The sequence below is a fragment of the Labrus mixtus genome, chromosome 12 (genome assembly GCF_963584025.1).
Source record: "Labrus mixtus chromosome 12, fLabMix1.1, whole genome shotgun sequence".
Taxonomy (NCBI): Eukaryota; Metazoa; Chordata; class Actinopteri; order Labriformes; family Labridae; genus Labrus; species Labrus mixtus.
In genome coordinates this window covers 7,212,438-7,228,899 of record NC_083623.1, presented here as the reverse complement: position 1 = coordinate 7,228,899, position 16,462 = coordinate 7,212,438, and the positions used below count along the sequence as shown (strand labels likewise).

The 16,462-nt window shown below is 40.1% G+C and overlaps 1 protein-coding gene across 4 annotated transcripts in view; it reads right to left on the bottom strand.

Annotated features, from left to right (window-relative positions):
• Window positions 1-16,462, bottom strand: part of ryr3 (ryanodine receptor 3) — a 128,841-nt gene that overhangs the window by 39,685 nt on the left and 72,694 nt on the right. For all 4 annotated transcript variants that reach the window (XM_061051727.1, XM_061051728.1, XM_061051729.1 and 1 more), the window contains 10 exons: window positions 11,921-12,194; window positions 11,715-11,829; window positions 7,632-7,764; window positions 6,901-7,004; window positions 6,384-6,519; window positions 5,421-5,604; window positions 3,520-3,622; window positions 3,252-3,372; window positions 2,046-2,215; window positions 823-1,043 (listed from right to left, as the gene is read on the bottom strand). In XM_061051727.1, coding sequence (XP_060907710.1) covers window positions 823-1,043; window positions 2,046-2,215; window positions 3,252-3,372; window positions 3,520-3,622; window positions 5,421-5,604; window positions 6,384-6,519; window positions 6,901-7,004; window positions 7,632-7,764; window positions 11,715-11,829; window positions 11,921-12,194 — 1,561 coding nt within the window. The remainder of the gene's footprint in view (window positions 1-822; window positions 1,044-2,045; window positions 2,216-3,251; window positions 3,373-3,519; window positions 3,623-5,420; window positions 5,605-6,383; window positions 6,520-6,900; window positions 7,005-7,631; window positions 7,765-11,714; window positions 11,830-11,920; window positions 12,195-16,462) is intronic.

Genomic DNA, 16,462 nt, shown 5'->3' with positions numbered 1-16,462 from the left:
CGCTCTCGGGATCATTACAGGATCATCGAACCTTAACTTTTACACATTTAACCAATCTGATATAATGCTCTTCTCGTATTAAACCATCTCAGTCCATAAACAGAACAGATTTAATCTTATCATAGAGGAATCTAAAACTGAGGTGAGACACTGCTCTGTAATGTAACATTGTATGTTTGTAGTGAACACATAATGTATGCACCATGCTGCATGATTCAGTACTCGATTGAGCTCAAAGTCTTGTCAAAGACGTTCATATTAGCTGCACATACTTAATAATCAGTGCGTTCATTCTTTAATGATAATACATTTGCCTGCTATCAAAGGTAAATGTGGCTGATGCTGTGTCAATTGTTCAAATAGTATGACAGTCTGTGTTACTCTGTGTTTAAATTATACACTCATTTATATTCCATATAAAGTGTAAGCCTATTTAAAAAGACAAAATAAATACACATTACACTAGAAGTAGTATGAATCCCTCAAAAAGTGTCCCTGCTTTCTATCACACCGATCTACCGAGCCGTTAGAGTCCCACAATGTCCTATTTTATATCTGATCCCTGCAAGATAATCATCTTGTGTGCAGAAGATAAAAACTTGCTCAACAAGATAATCACCTTACCCGACTTAAGGGGCTCTGCGCTTATCAGATTGTTTGACTCTAAAAGTGCAGAGAAGCTGCGTTAAATGATCCCCTCGTCTAGTGTCAAACTCTGCAGATGGTGTTTTTTTTGGTGAATGACAAGTCATTTGACAGTAGCACCGTTTAAAGCGCTAACACGTCACACTCTCTATTTTTCACTCCTACTGCAGAACGTACTTGCAGATGGCCAGCAGACACTCCTCGATGGCGTCCCTCTGGGCTTTTGTGAGTGAGCGGCCTTTGGACAGCCGGTAGATGGTCTGCAGCGTGGAGTCGATCAGCTGTGCGTAGTGCTCAGTACCAGCAAACAGAGCGGCACAGCGGGTCAGCAGAGGCAGCAGGGCTGAGCCGATGTACCTGTTCATGGCCAGCGCCGTCTCGGTGGTGCTCAACACCTCCTGAGGGAGAGAGAAAAAACACACACACACACACACACACACGAGTCAATATTCATAGAAAGCTGGAGTGAATAAAGGCTCCCGGCAAAGGAAGGTGGAAAGGAGAAAAAAGCCTGAAGTCAAAAGTTGGAAACTATTTGAATCATTCAACCAGGTTTGAAAAGGGCACTGACTTCAAATGTTTCTGCAGCTCTGAGATGTAAATGTGACTTTTTCCTAGCTAACAGGTGGTGAGGCTGTGAATGTGAATGAAGAAGCAATTGGAAAACAATCTGACCTCACTGACTTTGTTGACATTTGCTTATCTGATCTTTAACAATAAAAAAAAAAAAAATCCTACTGAAAAGGGAAACAAATCTTTAATGCTTCTACTGACAACAAAACAACCAGTAGCCTAGTGGTTAGTGTGTGGCTGTAGTCCTCAAAGCGGGCGGCCCGGGTTGGAATCCGACCTTTGGCTCCTTTCCCGCATGTCATTCCCCACTCTCTCTCTCTCTCTCTCTCTGATTTCTGACTCTACCCACAATGCTGTCTCTAAACAAAGGCATTAAAAGCCCAAAAAAAAATCTTAACCTTAAACTGAAGACATTACCAGCTGTATCAGATCAGGTAAGTCTGCTCTCACAACCAGACATCATTGAAATAATCAGATATATACGTATTGCACAATGTCACTTTGATTTGCTGTGAGTCTGTCTGATCGGTGTAATTCATTTTTATAATTATGTGGACAGGTACGGTTGGTATCAATGGGCTAAGCAGGGCTGTGGATATTTGCTGAGACGTTCTAATGAGCAACCTGCAAATCCAAACTTACTTTGACTGTGTTTACTGACAAATAAAAAAAGACCTGTAAGATTGTATTTCACTATACATAAGTATTTATTAAGGACATACAGACTTAAAAGTTTAGAGCTAATGTGTGAAAACCCAAGAGCTTGAAGGTGAACGCTTTCTCTGGACATGTGATGAAAGTTATTTTGGGTTTTTGCCCTCGCTCACCGTGTCGAGAGACGCCGAGGCTCGCAGGTCAGGCAGGAAGCCGACCTCCAACATGTGGAGCAGGAAGCTCTGGTCCTCGATGCCGTAGACACGTTCCAGGAAGAGAACCATGGGGGCCTTGTGGTCCGGGCAGAAAGAGGCCGACATGTCCGGCTCTGTCACTGTCCCATCTGAAGGTTAGACACATCAGGGTTATGTGCTATTAATGTAGTGTGGAGCATGAAATATTCACTCAGGTTTTGCAAGGGGAAAAAAAATAATACACTTAAAAGAGAAAGAGAGAAGCAAAGAGCAAAGAGAAGCAGAATCCAGAAAAATGAAGGGAAAAGAGAAAAGATGGAGCAGCACTTACACAAGCTCAACTTCATATACAGTTATAGAAATGTTACTTATGAGTAAATATTTAGAGATAAAAAAATGTTAACTATGAGCAAATAATGAGAGATTAAAAAAGGTTAAGAAATGAGCTGTCATAAGAATATTTAAGGTAAAAAAAAAAATAATTCCAGTATCAACGCAGTGGGAAAAAAAAGCTCACCCTTGTGTGTTCAGTCACTTAATACACAGCTTGCTTTCTTTTCAAAATGACACATTGAAAATGAGATGAGATACATTCGGGTTGGGATAGCTGCTGTGGACGGCTTTTTTTTTTTTTCACACATGAATAGCTAAAGTACAACCTCAAAGGTGCTAAAAACACCCGAAGGGCAAAAATGTCCACATTTGAAAACTCAGAGAGAAGTATGACACTTTACATGACAAACCTCCAGCAGGCAGAACTGAGGTGAATTTCAAACCACTGAGATGCGAAATGATTTGATTCTTCTTGATGTGACAGTGTGACTCACTGAACATACCAGATACATCCTGTTTGTTTTGTTTTTCTAAAGGCAGGCAAAGTGACTCTAAATGTTTAGCAGGCAGCAGAGAACATAAGAGTCTGAAACACTGCAGCCTGTGTTTGAATTCAAATGTTTCATCAGAGCGCTGTGTGGTGGTTGAACCTTGAATCTGGTCGTCTGCCTCAGTAGGATACTTTTCTGTCATTTAGGCTTCTGTTGTGTTTTTCTCCTTACGACATTTTCAAATAGTTTTTGTTGCTGCACCTGGTCACCTTCCTTTACTTCATGTTCATCTGTCGTTTCTCATGCTTTACAGCCTGCATGAATAAAGCATGAAAAATCAGCAGTCACTTACAAAACGTACCTTTATTAACCACGGGCATTTTGAGAGGGATGCTGATGATTCCCACCAGGTCAGTAGTTGGAACCAGAGAGCGCAGGATGGCTCTGATACGCAGAGCCTCGCCTTTCCCCGCATTGATAAGCTGGAAGACATTCAAATGGGGAACATTTGAATCACTTTTTGACTGAGCTCGCAATGAAGTCTGTTCTTGTATCTGGATCTTAACAAAATGAAGTAAGATACTTAAGTCATTATATTGTAAAGCTAAGGTTGTGGTGGAGGGCCTCACATGCATCTCTGGAGCGCAGCGTCCCAGCAGGTCAATAAGAGCCGAGTAGAAGGACATGATGGCGTTGCCCATGTGGATGACTTCTCCTTCTTCCTCACCAGACCTGAAACAAACAAAAAAAAAAACACAACCAGGACTCTGTCACGGTGAGAAAAGATTCTGGTGTCGCCACAAGACTCTGCAAGAAAAGAAAACATAAGCTAGGTTCCTCGTAGTCTCTGAAGACAAATGTAAGTCGAGGAGCAATAGAAGGACAAAGTTGTGATTTATGAGAATGTTTTTTGGCATACTCAAATACATGCATGATTTCCTTACAGGCCACCGTGTTATACATATTGATTGTGACCTGCCTCCCAGTCCCTCTCCTCACTTCATGCAATAATAAATGCCCCTGTTATAACTCGGCCGGTGTGATACAGCCTATGCATACTGATGAGAGCAGATCAGCATCATCACATTTGACAAAGAGCCGAGAGCTCAACATCAAGGCTGCTAAAGTCTTTTTCTTTTAAACCTCTGACCACGTTTATGTTTCAAATATCTCCACTTATTCAATCAGGACTTTAAAAAATGTGATCAAAGTTCTGTCCGCTGCATGAATAATTCTCCCTGTGTCCAATCAGCGTGATTTTAGAAAGCTTCTAAAACTGTGATTATTTTTTTTTTTTTTAGCCTTTTATCTTCATTGGATAGGACAGCTTTAGAGAGACCGGAAAAAAGTTTTGGAAGAGAGAATGCAGAATAAGGGATGACATGCAGCAAAGGGCCGAGGTTCGGATTTCAACCCCCGGAGGCGGTAGTCCTCACCGCAGTGACCGTGGGTTCAAACCTGACCGCGGCTCTTTGCTGCATATCATCCCACATTCTCTCCCCACAACACTTCCTGTCTCACTTCAGCTGTCCAACGTAATAAAGGCAGAATTGCCCAAAAAAGCATCTTTGTAAAAAAATATAGAAAACTGGAGTCAAATCTAAAAGTATAAAAGTAAAACAACAAAAAAAAAAACAGAAAAACTCTGAATTATTATAACTGTGGTGTACATGACTACAGGGACAGATTTAAAATCCCCGTCTACACCTTTGCTTCCCCTCAGATTTAAATAGTGCACAGCTTCAGTGTGCAGAATAACGGTCGCTCAGAGTTCACCCTTAAAGACTATTTTCACATTTGTTTGATGAAGAGGAAGACGTTTCTTATTTAGAAGCTGTGAACCTTCAGAAGACAACTGCTGAAGGGCATTAACAGTCCAATATTCTAACTTGAAACCTTCAGTGCAAACACAAAACAAGAAGCTTTTCACTGAACAAGAAAAACTTATTTAAAAGGTTTGAAAAGGAATCACATTTGTATTGTTTAAATTGTACAAACAGAAAGCTGAAGATAGCTGAGATACATTTCACTATTTGAAGCTTTTTCATTCATCTTTTCTGACATGGTTCAAGAAGAAGCTAGGACGCAGTGTTTAAATAAGAAGTGAAAAGTCTGGTATGAAGAAGCTCTAGTCAAGCGATCCATTCAGATGATTTAACTTTACATTCAAACCACGAGTAATAAACTACTTTTCCCCCCCCAGTTTCTTTATGCAGGCGTCACTTGGATCTCTTCCTAGTCATGAATAAATGAATGAGCAATATATCAAATTCACACTGATATAGCAGCATTAGGCGTTGTGTTAACTTGGAGTAATGGTGGTTTAAAAGAGCTTAGAAACACGCTGGAGGATCTAATTAAATGTAACAATTCACCACAGAGACACAGAGAATAGGAGACTCCATCAACGGTGACTGCTTTCGAGTCATTCAGTGGGTTTTTAAAGCTCCATTATCCAAACGCTGATTAAAAAAGCTTTGAGTCCTGACGAACAGTAAACAATGTTCGAAAACGGGTTTTGGAGGCATACCCAGTACTGACGATAGCGGGGGTCGGGGGCAGGTCCAAGGCAGGATCCTCGGAGATTTTGATGGCCTCATTCATGGCAGCCAGCAGACCCTGACCCCCCTCTCCTCTCAGGGCGGGGCCGAAACACTCAGGACGTCTGATGAGCAGCTTCACCACCACGTTGGCATTTTCCTCCACACTCTCACCTTGAAGACAAACACAGGAAAAAGGTCAGAGTCAGCCAGAAGACAGGCAATAAGTTGTGTTTGTTACGTTCTTAAGGTGTGTTTTCTTTTTCATCCCGGTGAGGCCGACCAACACTTGAGCCACTCGGGGGCTTTTGACAGTTATTATAGGTAATCAGAGTAAACCTTGATGGGAAGAAGAAAGCAGCAAATCCCTTACTTCACAGAAACATGTACAAAATCATCATTAAACTTGCCCTGCAAACAAAAGGCATACATTCAGAGCACCAAAGCCCCCCCCGTGATTAAAGAGGCAGTGTTGAAGAAGCTGCTGTTTGAGACTCAACCCAGAGGTCTGCATGCTTTGGAAATTAAAAAATGTACTGACAGGTTTCAAACTTAAACACATTTGACAATAGGACTGGCCATGCGTCATTAACATATTCTGTTTCTTAATCATGATTATAGTGAGGGCTTAGCATAGCTTAGCATCAGATGTTAATCACTAAATTAAACACTTTCATATTTTTGTTGCTCGCAAACATTTTTTTTTGTCCTCCTTTCATTGTATTAAGAATTTTTATGTTTCTCCAAAGTTACATCAGCCTGTTTTTTTTCTTGTCCTATCTTTGTCTCAAAGTTGCTGCATCTTACAGCCACTAGCTGTTGATTATTGCTGCTAGATTTGCATAGAGAACGTGTCACACGATCGAAGCGTGAACCTGCACAGTGAACAAAAAACGTGCACAGGCTTTAAAAGGGAAAACATAAGCTATATCGCTATAAAAAGGTGGACGCACCGTTGCAGAAGACGACGAACCGCAGGAAGGACAGGTAGCGCTCTCCTTCTATGGGGTTCCAGCCGAGGTCAGGGTAACCCTTAGCAACCAGCATGGCACAGCTCTGAAGCCCACAGCCTGCCAGGTATGTCACCACCTGCACACACAAAGCAACGCATGTTTTTGTTTTTGGGTATTAAAATGGCACATATGGTCTTTTTGAATATCACTGTGAGAAACAGTAACGACCTCCACATTTGCTGTGCCAGCATATTCAAACAGCAATTCATCAAGCTTCAATTTTCACATTCAAAAATTGCAACACCTACAATTTGTCACTAATTTATTCACAAATTTAGAAAAAGTATATTTTAATGTACTTTATTATAGAGAACTAAATGTACTTGGATGACAAAACATCCTGTTCTCTCATCCCATCAAGCAAACTCTTGTTATTTGATTCATTACTTTCAGCACTTTGAATAATGCTTAACAGCAGAACATTTCTGCATCTATTTTTTTTTTTGCTTTGACAAACCTTCTCCAGATCGGGCTCCTCCAGGGCCAGAGCCAGGCCATTGTTGTCCATCACTGAGGACGCTGCAACATCCAGTGGAGTCGAGCCTCGCATAGCTTCAGAGGCTTCACACACACAGTGACACACACAAACACACACACAGAGAAACCTAAATTTAAGGCTTCACTTCATCACCTTTACTTTAGCCAATGTGATTTTCAGATTAAGCCAGTATGAAATGCTTTATGTAAGATGCAACATGTTTGCATTTATCTTTTGCTCTCCACACCCCTCCTCTTCCACAGATGCTGTTTTTCGTTTACAGCAGCAGCCTGAGCTCAGTGACTCATCAGTCCTGTCCTGCATGCCTAAATAACCCTCGTCACTCATGTCTCCGCCTCCCTCTTCTATCCTCTTCCGCCCCTTTCCCTCTCAAACTGAAACCCCGACATTATGTGGGCGATATGTTTGTGTCAAGCGTCAGTTTGCTGAAAAACTCTTCCAGAGTGTTGGCACCTATTGATTCCACTCAGCATTTAGCATCCCTTTTTGGAGGCACAAAAGGGGTAATTTTCTACTTCCTCGAGGGTGGTAAACACTTGAGGAATTCAAAATGTCAAGGAATCCTCTCAGTAGTTTTCTCCGCCACTGTGTCCTCCTTACTTTCACTAACTATGTCATCCTGCAGCTTCGTCGGTAAACAACAGGAGAGAAAAGTATAGTCCCATTTGTTGAGGTCTTCCAGTACTTACCCAGCCCCACGCTGCTGTTCTCCAGCAGGTAGCTCAGATGGTCAAACATGGCTTTCTGGTTCTGGCGGCTGATACGACAGAAGTAGCACAAGAAACGACAGCAGCTGGCCACCATCTTGGGGAAGGCGATCTCCTGTGGAGCAAATTTGAAAACACAAATTTTATGTATATGTGTTTAAAGTACAAGTTTTTGTTCCGGGCGGCGATAGCCTAGCGGTTATGTTGCACGTCCAATGTGCAGAGGCTTTAGTTTTCATTGCAGCAGCTGTGGGTTCAAATCCGACCTCAGCCCTTTGCTGAATGTCATCCCCAGCATTTCCTGCTCCCCCTCTCACACACACACACACACGTTTCCCCAAAGAGAACCATTTCCAGGGCATTGAGTTGGAGGTCTTAGCATGGCTTACCCATAAAACATAGCACGTAGAGTCCAAGACAGACTTCGCCAAAGGGACAATAAATGTATCATATCTGTTGTATTGTGTCGTATCTAATCGTATCAATCACCTTCACACAACTTTAAGCTTGATTCTCACTCTCAGGAAAGTTTTGGCGTTCAAGAAACCTCAGGCTTTAATGTGACTCTGAAACTTTTTTAATAACTGCATGAGACACATTGAAATCGCCATGATTGACAAGAAAAACATTTTTGAAGACAGAATCCAGTTTTTTCTGTAAGAGGTAGCTGCAGGAGCTGAGGCTGATTTTCATCTGATTGATCATTTTGATATGTCTGGAAGGCTGCGGAGCGTTATTAGTTTGGCTCTGATAAAAGCCTAAAGTGTACTCAATAAACAATATTTATTATCTGTTCACACACAACAACTGGGGGGAAAATCATTTCACCTTCAAGCTCTAATGCTTTTACTGTCTGTGTCATCCTCATTTTTTAAAGTTCTAGTACGAGTTCAGACTGAGCATAAATCTGAGAGTGAAGTGTTTTTTTTTTGTTTTTTTTGCCCATGCAGGAGATGAAAGTAAATTGCCTGAGGAATGGAGGATAAATACCGGAGGGAGAAAGATCCTCATATAACCTCCAGGAAATTACACTCTGAAAATATGAACAGCATTACTGTCTCACTCATCATCATACCAATCGCCCTAAATGTTCACCTTTAGATAACGTCATGTGCTTTCACTTCTAGAAACAGATTCACGACTTGAGCAGAATTTCTCCTTGTAACTGTGTTGGAAATAAAAATAAAAAGTCACTCAGTAGTAACGCTACCTGGATGGTCATTAGATATGTTCCTGTAACAGCAATGTATTTCTTTGTTGATTAAAATGACATTTAAATTCAGACTAGCTGATGAGTCTAAAGGTTAGAAAGCGTTCAGAAAACAGTCACAACTGAGCACATTTTTCTTCCCATAATGCATGGAGTCGATTTATTTGCATTTCTAAACAGTTCATTGTGTTCTTCAATAACAAATTTGACGGCTATTTTAAATTCTGGTGACACTTTGTGGCATACAGTCCTCTAGGGAGAAAATGTCAAATTGGTTTTCCCAGGGTGGCTAACGCTACAAGTGCTAGCAATGCGAGCCGCCAGTCCTCCTAGCAGGTAAACATTCACACGTCTTCACTGAATGTGGTTATGCATCGGTCGGGTCGATATGCCAGTTTAACCCATAGACTGTAAACCCAAAGACCTGACGCAGTTGCTTTCACGAGATGCCTCCTGTCAACTGTTCAGGTTTATATCGCTGCAGGAGAGCGAGGAGAGGAGACCCAATAACCAGAGCTAAAGCCCCCGGCTAGTGGCAGGGTTACAGATTACACATAAACCTCCATTGTTGGCCTACATTCATAATAATATTAAAACTAAGTTTAACTAACCAGTGAGGGTAGTGATATTTAATCATTTATTTGGACTAATGGCTCACATCCTTTGTGGTTTTGTTTGGGACATTCGAGCAATTTATTAAAGTCTTGAGAAAGAGAAAAAGAAGACAAATGTTTAATCTTTTCTTATAGTGTTCATTATAAGCCCTGATGGTTATATTTAATATCAGGTTTCCTAGATTTTGTAAAGACTTGACCAGAATGAGAAATAGAAATTAGAGTATAGTCCCAAATATATTAGAATAAAGACTAAAGACAGGAGCTGAAGATATTAGACATAAGCATATAGGTACAAAATCTAAGCATTCAGATGTAAGGAAGAATGCATGCGCAACTCCATTACCCGACTAAATCATGTTTTGAAATGATGCATCTTCAGCATCACTGATCATCAGAGAGTAAATATTGCAAAGCTGATAAAACTTTACAAGCTGTGGTGATGCCACTTTATATGGCCACGGTGAGTGAAGTGCTCATATCAGATGGCAGTAATCTGGTCTGGAATTTATCTCTGAGAAGGCGTGATCAGACTGCAGGAGTCAGATGTGAAGGCCTGAATGTCTCTCTGAGGTCTTTCTGTCTGAGGTTCAATTCGTGCTTGGCACAGGCCATGACATTAAATCACACCCATCATATCCAGCTTCTGAGAGCACAGCCCAAAAAGGAGAAGCTGCAAAGGCCTCCCTGTGACCCCTCTTATACCCTCCTATGCCCTCTTTATTACCCCTGTGGTTTCTCGGTGCAGTAGGTTGTTGATCTTGGATTACTCCTCCTACGTAGGGTTACATTTATTTTCCCGAGATCAACTGTAAACGAGCTATAAATCATATAAGAGTGAGGTTCTGATAGAGCTATTCAATCAAATACTCAATGAAACATTTTCCCTCACCTCTAAAGAATGATTAAGAATATGCAAGTTTGACTAATAACACTTTTCAAAAGTGACAAATTATTTTGAAACCGATAACTGTACTTGATTTACAGTGCTTCACCCTTTGGGATCCTCAGATCGTAATAAACACGTTTTTCTTAAGTTTTTGAGGTTGTGGGATTTATAGTCCAAGAACAGTAACTACGGGTAATTGTAGGTTCATACCTAACAGAACTCAATAACAGGGCCATCACACGCATTGCAACCTCAATAGAACAGGACTTCACACATCCACTGAAAACTCACCTCGCCCCACTCTCCTCAGGACGGAGGTACAGAGCAATGAGGGGCAGAAAGGCTCGCCTCGGGAGGAGCCTGATCCCTGCGGTTATAGCTGCCCTAAACGAAAGGCCTCGCTGATCAGGCCAGAGTGGGAACTCTTCACTTTTTGTCTATACTCTGTTTTCTGTGTATGAATGTTCTTTGGTGGGACTTGTCTGTTTGGACAGTAACGGTGCTGTGGAAAATAATTTCTCCTTGGGGACAATAAAGTCTAAAGTCCACGTTAAAAGTTGTTATCAAAGGTTCTCTGTTGGGTTTACTTGTGAACAAACTTAGGTTACATTTACAATAAGTGACACTCTCCAATGAGTATCCATCGTATTGGGCACCCTTTATGTCTAACAAAAACTGTTTACCGTTCAACATTTTGCAAAACCAATTTTCATGACTGAATTGTTCACAGCTTTTCTTACATTCCAGCATGTGTCCTCTTTCCTGATCTTATTCCCTAAAGGGAAGGAAGTGTGTTACATTGAAACTCAAAGAGAGCTACCAGCATGCTGTTGCATCATCGCTCGATTGGTTTAGCATTAGAGCCGCCTTTGACAAGGCAATACCCAATCATAGTCTTGGATTTGGATCTAGATCCAACCCTGACGTTGTTGCTTTTCTTCAAGACTTTTTTTCACCTCTAGATCAATGGAATAGTTTGGAACTATTGACAGGAATCCCATTGTGCGTTTGCAAGTGATTATGTGTCCTTTGACATGACACAAACAGGAACCTGTTCATACTAAAGACTTTTCCAAAGAGCTACTAGAGATACAATACAGAAGGACTATGGTGAAGTTATAGACAAGACCAATAAACTGAAACAAGTTATACCTTTGGATAAAGCTAATAATGTACTAACGTTAGTTTTATGTCTGCTGATGAAGACACTGTCAGAAGCTCCAGAACAAACATGTAAGTATGAGAAAGTTTGTCAACTATTTACTTTCATGATTAAGCATACTTACAACAGCTAATACAGAAAGTCCTGGCTAGCTTTAGACTTTCAACTTTCAACAGATAGTCATTCCTACCTGGGATTTATCTCCTCCCAGCACGTTGACCATGACCTCCATGACGGTCTCATGCATGCCCAGAACTCTCATCAGGTTGGGATGCTGGTAGAAAACCTTGTTGTTCATGATGTCACTTGAAAACCAAAGAAAGCCATTTGAATATGGTGAAATCAAAGTGATTTTTTTTTTTTTTTTAACGTGTTTATTGCAACAACTTTTCTTACCCGAGTCCATCAATCATAAGCTTCTCCTCCTCTTTCCCCATGCGGACTGACAGCAGAGATCTGATCTGACCCAGAGACACCAGCAGGTTGATAGCATCCTGCACAGAAGCGGCGCTGATGGTGTAGGATTTCTTCATGGCCCGGAGAAGCTCCCCGATGCCATCGTACTGCCTCCTGAGCAGGCTGAACATCACTCTGACCAGCTCGGGGTCCTGGATGTGAGACTCCTGCGCCCAGCTGGTGATGGTCTGAGAGATCAGCTCCTTCAGGTTGGCTGGAGAAAAAGAGTCGATAATCCACAGAGTGAGTCACAGTCTGGAGGTACAGTAGTCCACTTATAGTGAATTCTCTTGTATTACTGTGGCTCATCCACTTGTTTCAAATACAACAAAGATGATTTGACTGTGAGAACAACAAAATAAGAACATTTGAGATACTCTTAATGTAGGTACAAAACGAAGCTTAACATTGAAACACAAACAATGTCTTGCATGATTTGGTTCTGTCAGCAACACGACAACGACTCAACAATGTAATATTTTCAAATCTTGTCATCCGATAGCTGCAAAACAAACTATCTACAGGGTTCAAATAAAGTAACCTGAACCTGAACCTTATCTTGTCTCCATCAGTAAAAACAGATAAGGACTAATACATCTGAGAAAAATTAGATTTTTTTACCACTTGAGGGCAACTTTAAAAATAAAATGGAAACACTGACATATCGTTGTCCTTTAAGCAGATATAGGCAACTTGATGCCTATTTACTATTTACTAGAGCCTGACCGATTTATCGGCCAGCTGACAATATCGGCCGATATTAGCATATCAAGTGACAATCGGTATTTGATCGTATATGCTCCAGTATTTGTAGATGTATTCACCAGTCAAATAGCATTTCATTTGAGTTTCATTGTATTAAACTAGCAGTTATTTTTCTGGCTGAAGAGTGATGATGCTTGTTGTAATCCATATACATAGCACACTTTTCTACTGAGTATTGACCGTTGATGCATTTACATGCAGTTACAGTTAGTTACTTTCCAGTTGTGTTTCATAACTGCATTTGAGGGATCAACACAATATATGTGTATACTTATATCAATCTCTACCAATGAAAGATAGATCTAAGAAAGATATCGGCCAATATCTCAGTATTGAATGGTTTTTTCTCCGCAATATCGATATCGGCCCCAAAAATACTATATCGGTCGGATCCTACTATGTACCTATCCAGCAGTTACAGATGTTATCATTAGCAGTGACCATGTCCACCTTGTGAACGCACATATGTCATATTCACTGTTATAGTTATCTGTTTTAGGGCTATTCAAAACCATTAGGGAGAAAAGTCTGACTCTTTAGCTACCACAGCTAGTCACTGATGGTACCTGTCTTTAGTTTGGTGCAGAGTAGGTTGAGTACAGAGGGTATTCAGAGCTTTTATATGATGAAAAAAAAGCTGCCTGTGGAGGTTGAAACACTATGAGTGCAGTGAGAGGGAAACAAGTAAGTGAAGTGAAATACTTGCTACAGAGCTCTGTAAAGCCAAAGGAACTCTCTTTAGATTCACGACTAGAAACAATCCCTTTCATATTGCTTTTTTATTTAAAACATTATTATGAAAAATATCCTTTATATCCACATTAACAGCCAGGCTATTTGATTTCACCTACATGACAGAGTTTTAACTTAAAAACACTGACATGAGAAGCTTTAAAAAGAACAATGACTGCAGTTAAGCAGCATCAATAAACAGCCTTCTGCTGCCTTTGCTTACAAACTGAAACTCATTATAAGCTCTGTAGGTCTTAAACCAGCAGACTGTTGCTCCAGTCAGTAACTGTGTCTCTTTATGCTTGAAATACCTCATTTTAACGGGCTGCGCAAACGTATGTGAGTTTAACAACAACAATGCTGTAAAGCTTTCTGGCTTGCACTCCTTTGTGCACGGTATAGATAACACAAGTCTAACAGGGAACTTTTCTCCAATGCATGAATCAAGGAAGCACAGACACACACTCACACACAAACATATTATATTAAAAAAAACAGTTTCCAGGAGTATATACAAGAGTCTAACAGTGAAATGGAATTACTTTGTGCAACAACTGGCTCTCTATTCAACACCACACCAGTCTGTTCGTACTTATTAGGATGCAAAGTCCAGCAAAAAGGAAAACACATTTACATTTTTTATATGAAAATAAATATGCTGAGGCCAGCTCGTGCTGCAAGATATGCCCAAGGTCCCACTGTGTGCTGCATCAGGAATACCATTAAATGCCTTCAAACAATGGTTCTTATAGTTTCAGCTCGTTCCAAAGAAAGACAAAATGTTTTCTTATATCACATGTTTCCGTTTAGCTTTAAGGATATCTGATACAACTGCTGTAGTTTCCAATGAATCTAAAAGGCAATATAAATATTTTCTCAGCAATGTGCCATAACTTTTGAGAAGTAAAAAAATAAACTAAAGCTGTAAGGCTACTCTTAGATTTGGTTTATGTGTGCTCTGCTTCAATAAGGGATGAAAAATAACACCCGCAATAATTCAGGCATTCACATTATCGAGTTTAAAACATCACACAAGAGCTCTCTGTTATTGCAGCTCATACCATGGACAAATACAAATACATACAATTGGATGAAATGATCAGCGGCCTCAGAGAAGCTTGTTGGCTGTCACAATCGCTGTTCTTAATAAATGTATATATTTACATTTCAGCAGGACAACAGACAGGACGGTTTGACTTAAGGCTGAGGTGCCAGAACACGCTTTACAGTTTTGTTTGATCCAGGAGATGATGCATGATCAGCAAGAAAATCTCAAATTCAGGAAAAACTGCTTAGATCAGCAATGGAGTAAAGCAGAGACACACTATACGTGTTTCTTCAGATCATTATGATGCAGGTCTAGAGGGGTTCGGCTGGTCTTTGTTCTTATATAACTAGATGACCTTAGCGTACACTGTTTGTGCTTTACAAACAATGATGATGTTGTCTTTTATACAGCACGAGGGGGAGGCTTTTAGACGAATAAACGGTAGAATATGATACAATTTTTGACTGGCTGGACATCCTCTGTCTCTTAACGCATGATGTAATTAAGTATGTATGATCTATCGCTATAAATCATAAATGCAGTTACTTAAATGACAGGGTTTTTATTTAGTATAAGACATAAATTTTTACTTTTCATGACCACAAATCCAACTAGGAGGATTTCATATTTTGTACAATATGAGCCTGTAGACCTTGAGCACTCTTCCTTCATTCACTCTGAATGTGGTTTTTTTGTGGTAATTTGTGCTATTAATTAAGATAAAATAACACTTTGTCCATCTCTGAAAGCTTTAAATGTAGCACTTGAAATGTTAATCTGGGACAAAAGTGTTGTATCGCTGTAAGTCTAATAAAGTGCTTAACCTTAAAAAACGTTTGACTCTAGAGAGAGAACCTTTATGAAAAAAGAAAAAGCTGTTATCAAAGACTGCTGAGCAACTTTTTGTGGATACAGAGCTGGATAGTGTGTTCTTAAAGCATCGCAAAAAAAAGTTTGTGGTTAAAAGAATAGGAATTACATGAGTGTGCCTCGTGCATTGTATCCACATCTGCAGTACAGTATTAAACACAAGATGGATATATCAAGATTAAGAGCAAGATTCAATTTGTTGTCACTTCTATTATATATTTGCAGAACACATGGGGCCGAAATTCTGGTTTTCTCAAATCAATTTTCTCAAAGGCAAACTTTTAAAAAAGTAAGAAACTCATTCACACATAAAAACAAACAAGATGCATGATAGAGACAGGACGCTGGAAGGTTAGGTTCTGCAGGCCGTTGAAATTTTGAAAGTATCCCATGAGGGGGTTCTTTTTAAAGGGTTTTCTTTATAGGTTATAAAGGTTATATAACATACTTTTATCTTACCGACAGTCAACAATAAAACAGGGCAGAACAGAAGATGAACTCAGTGAACTGAAATGATAAAGAAGCGAAGCTGTAGCGTTGTACCTCGACACATCACAACATTATTATTCCAGAAGTAAAGCTGAACTTTGAGCGTTTAATTCAAACGGTCAAACATCTGTAGAATACAAGAGGGTCAGATTCAAGCAGAATACTAATGAGAAACGGTACAGATATGGAGTTAGAGGAAGGGATGGAGAGAGGTGAAGGTGACCGCTTTGCAGATTCACATCTGCTCTGCATCGTCCCAAACAGAGGCACACATGGAAGTCATCACAAACAGAGAAAGGCCACCTAGTCTGCAAGCTAATTTGCAACTCACAACACGAGTTTGATTACTTCTCTAAAATGCTTTTTAATTCGAAGTGCAGCACTTTTACAAAAAGCTATATCCCCCCTCATCCAACAAGGTAGTATTTCATCTCCTAATCCAAATATAATAAGAAACTAATTATCATTGTATCATGCAATAAAAACTTCTATTAAGACGAAGATTAAGTGTATGTGATGTGGAGGTCAATTAAGAGCTTTGAAAGAAAAGCTCAAAGACAGTTAAAACATTTTTTTTA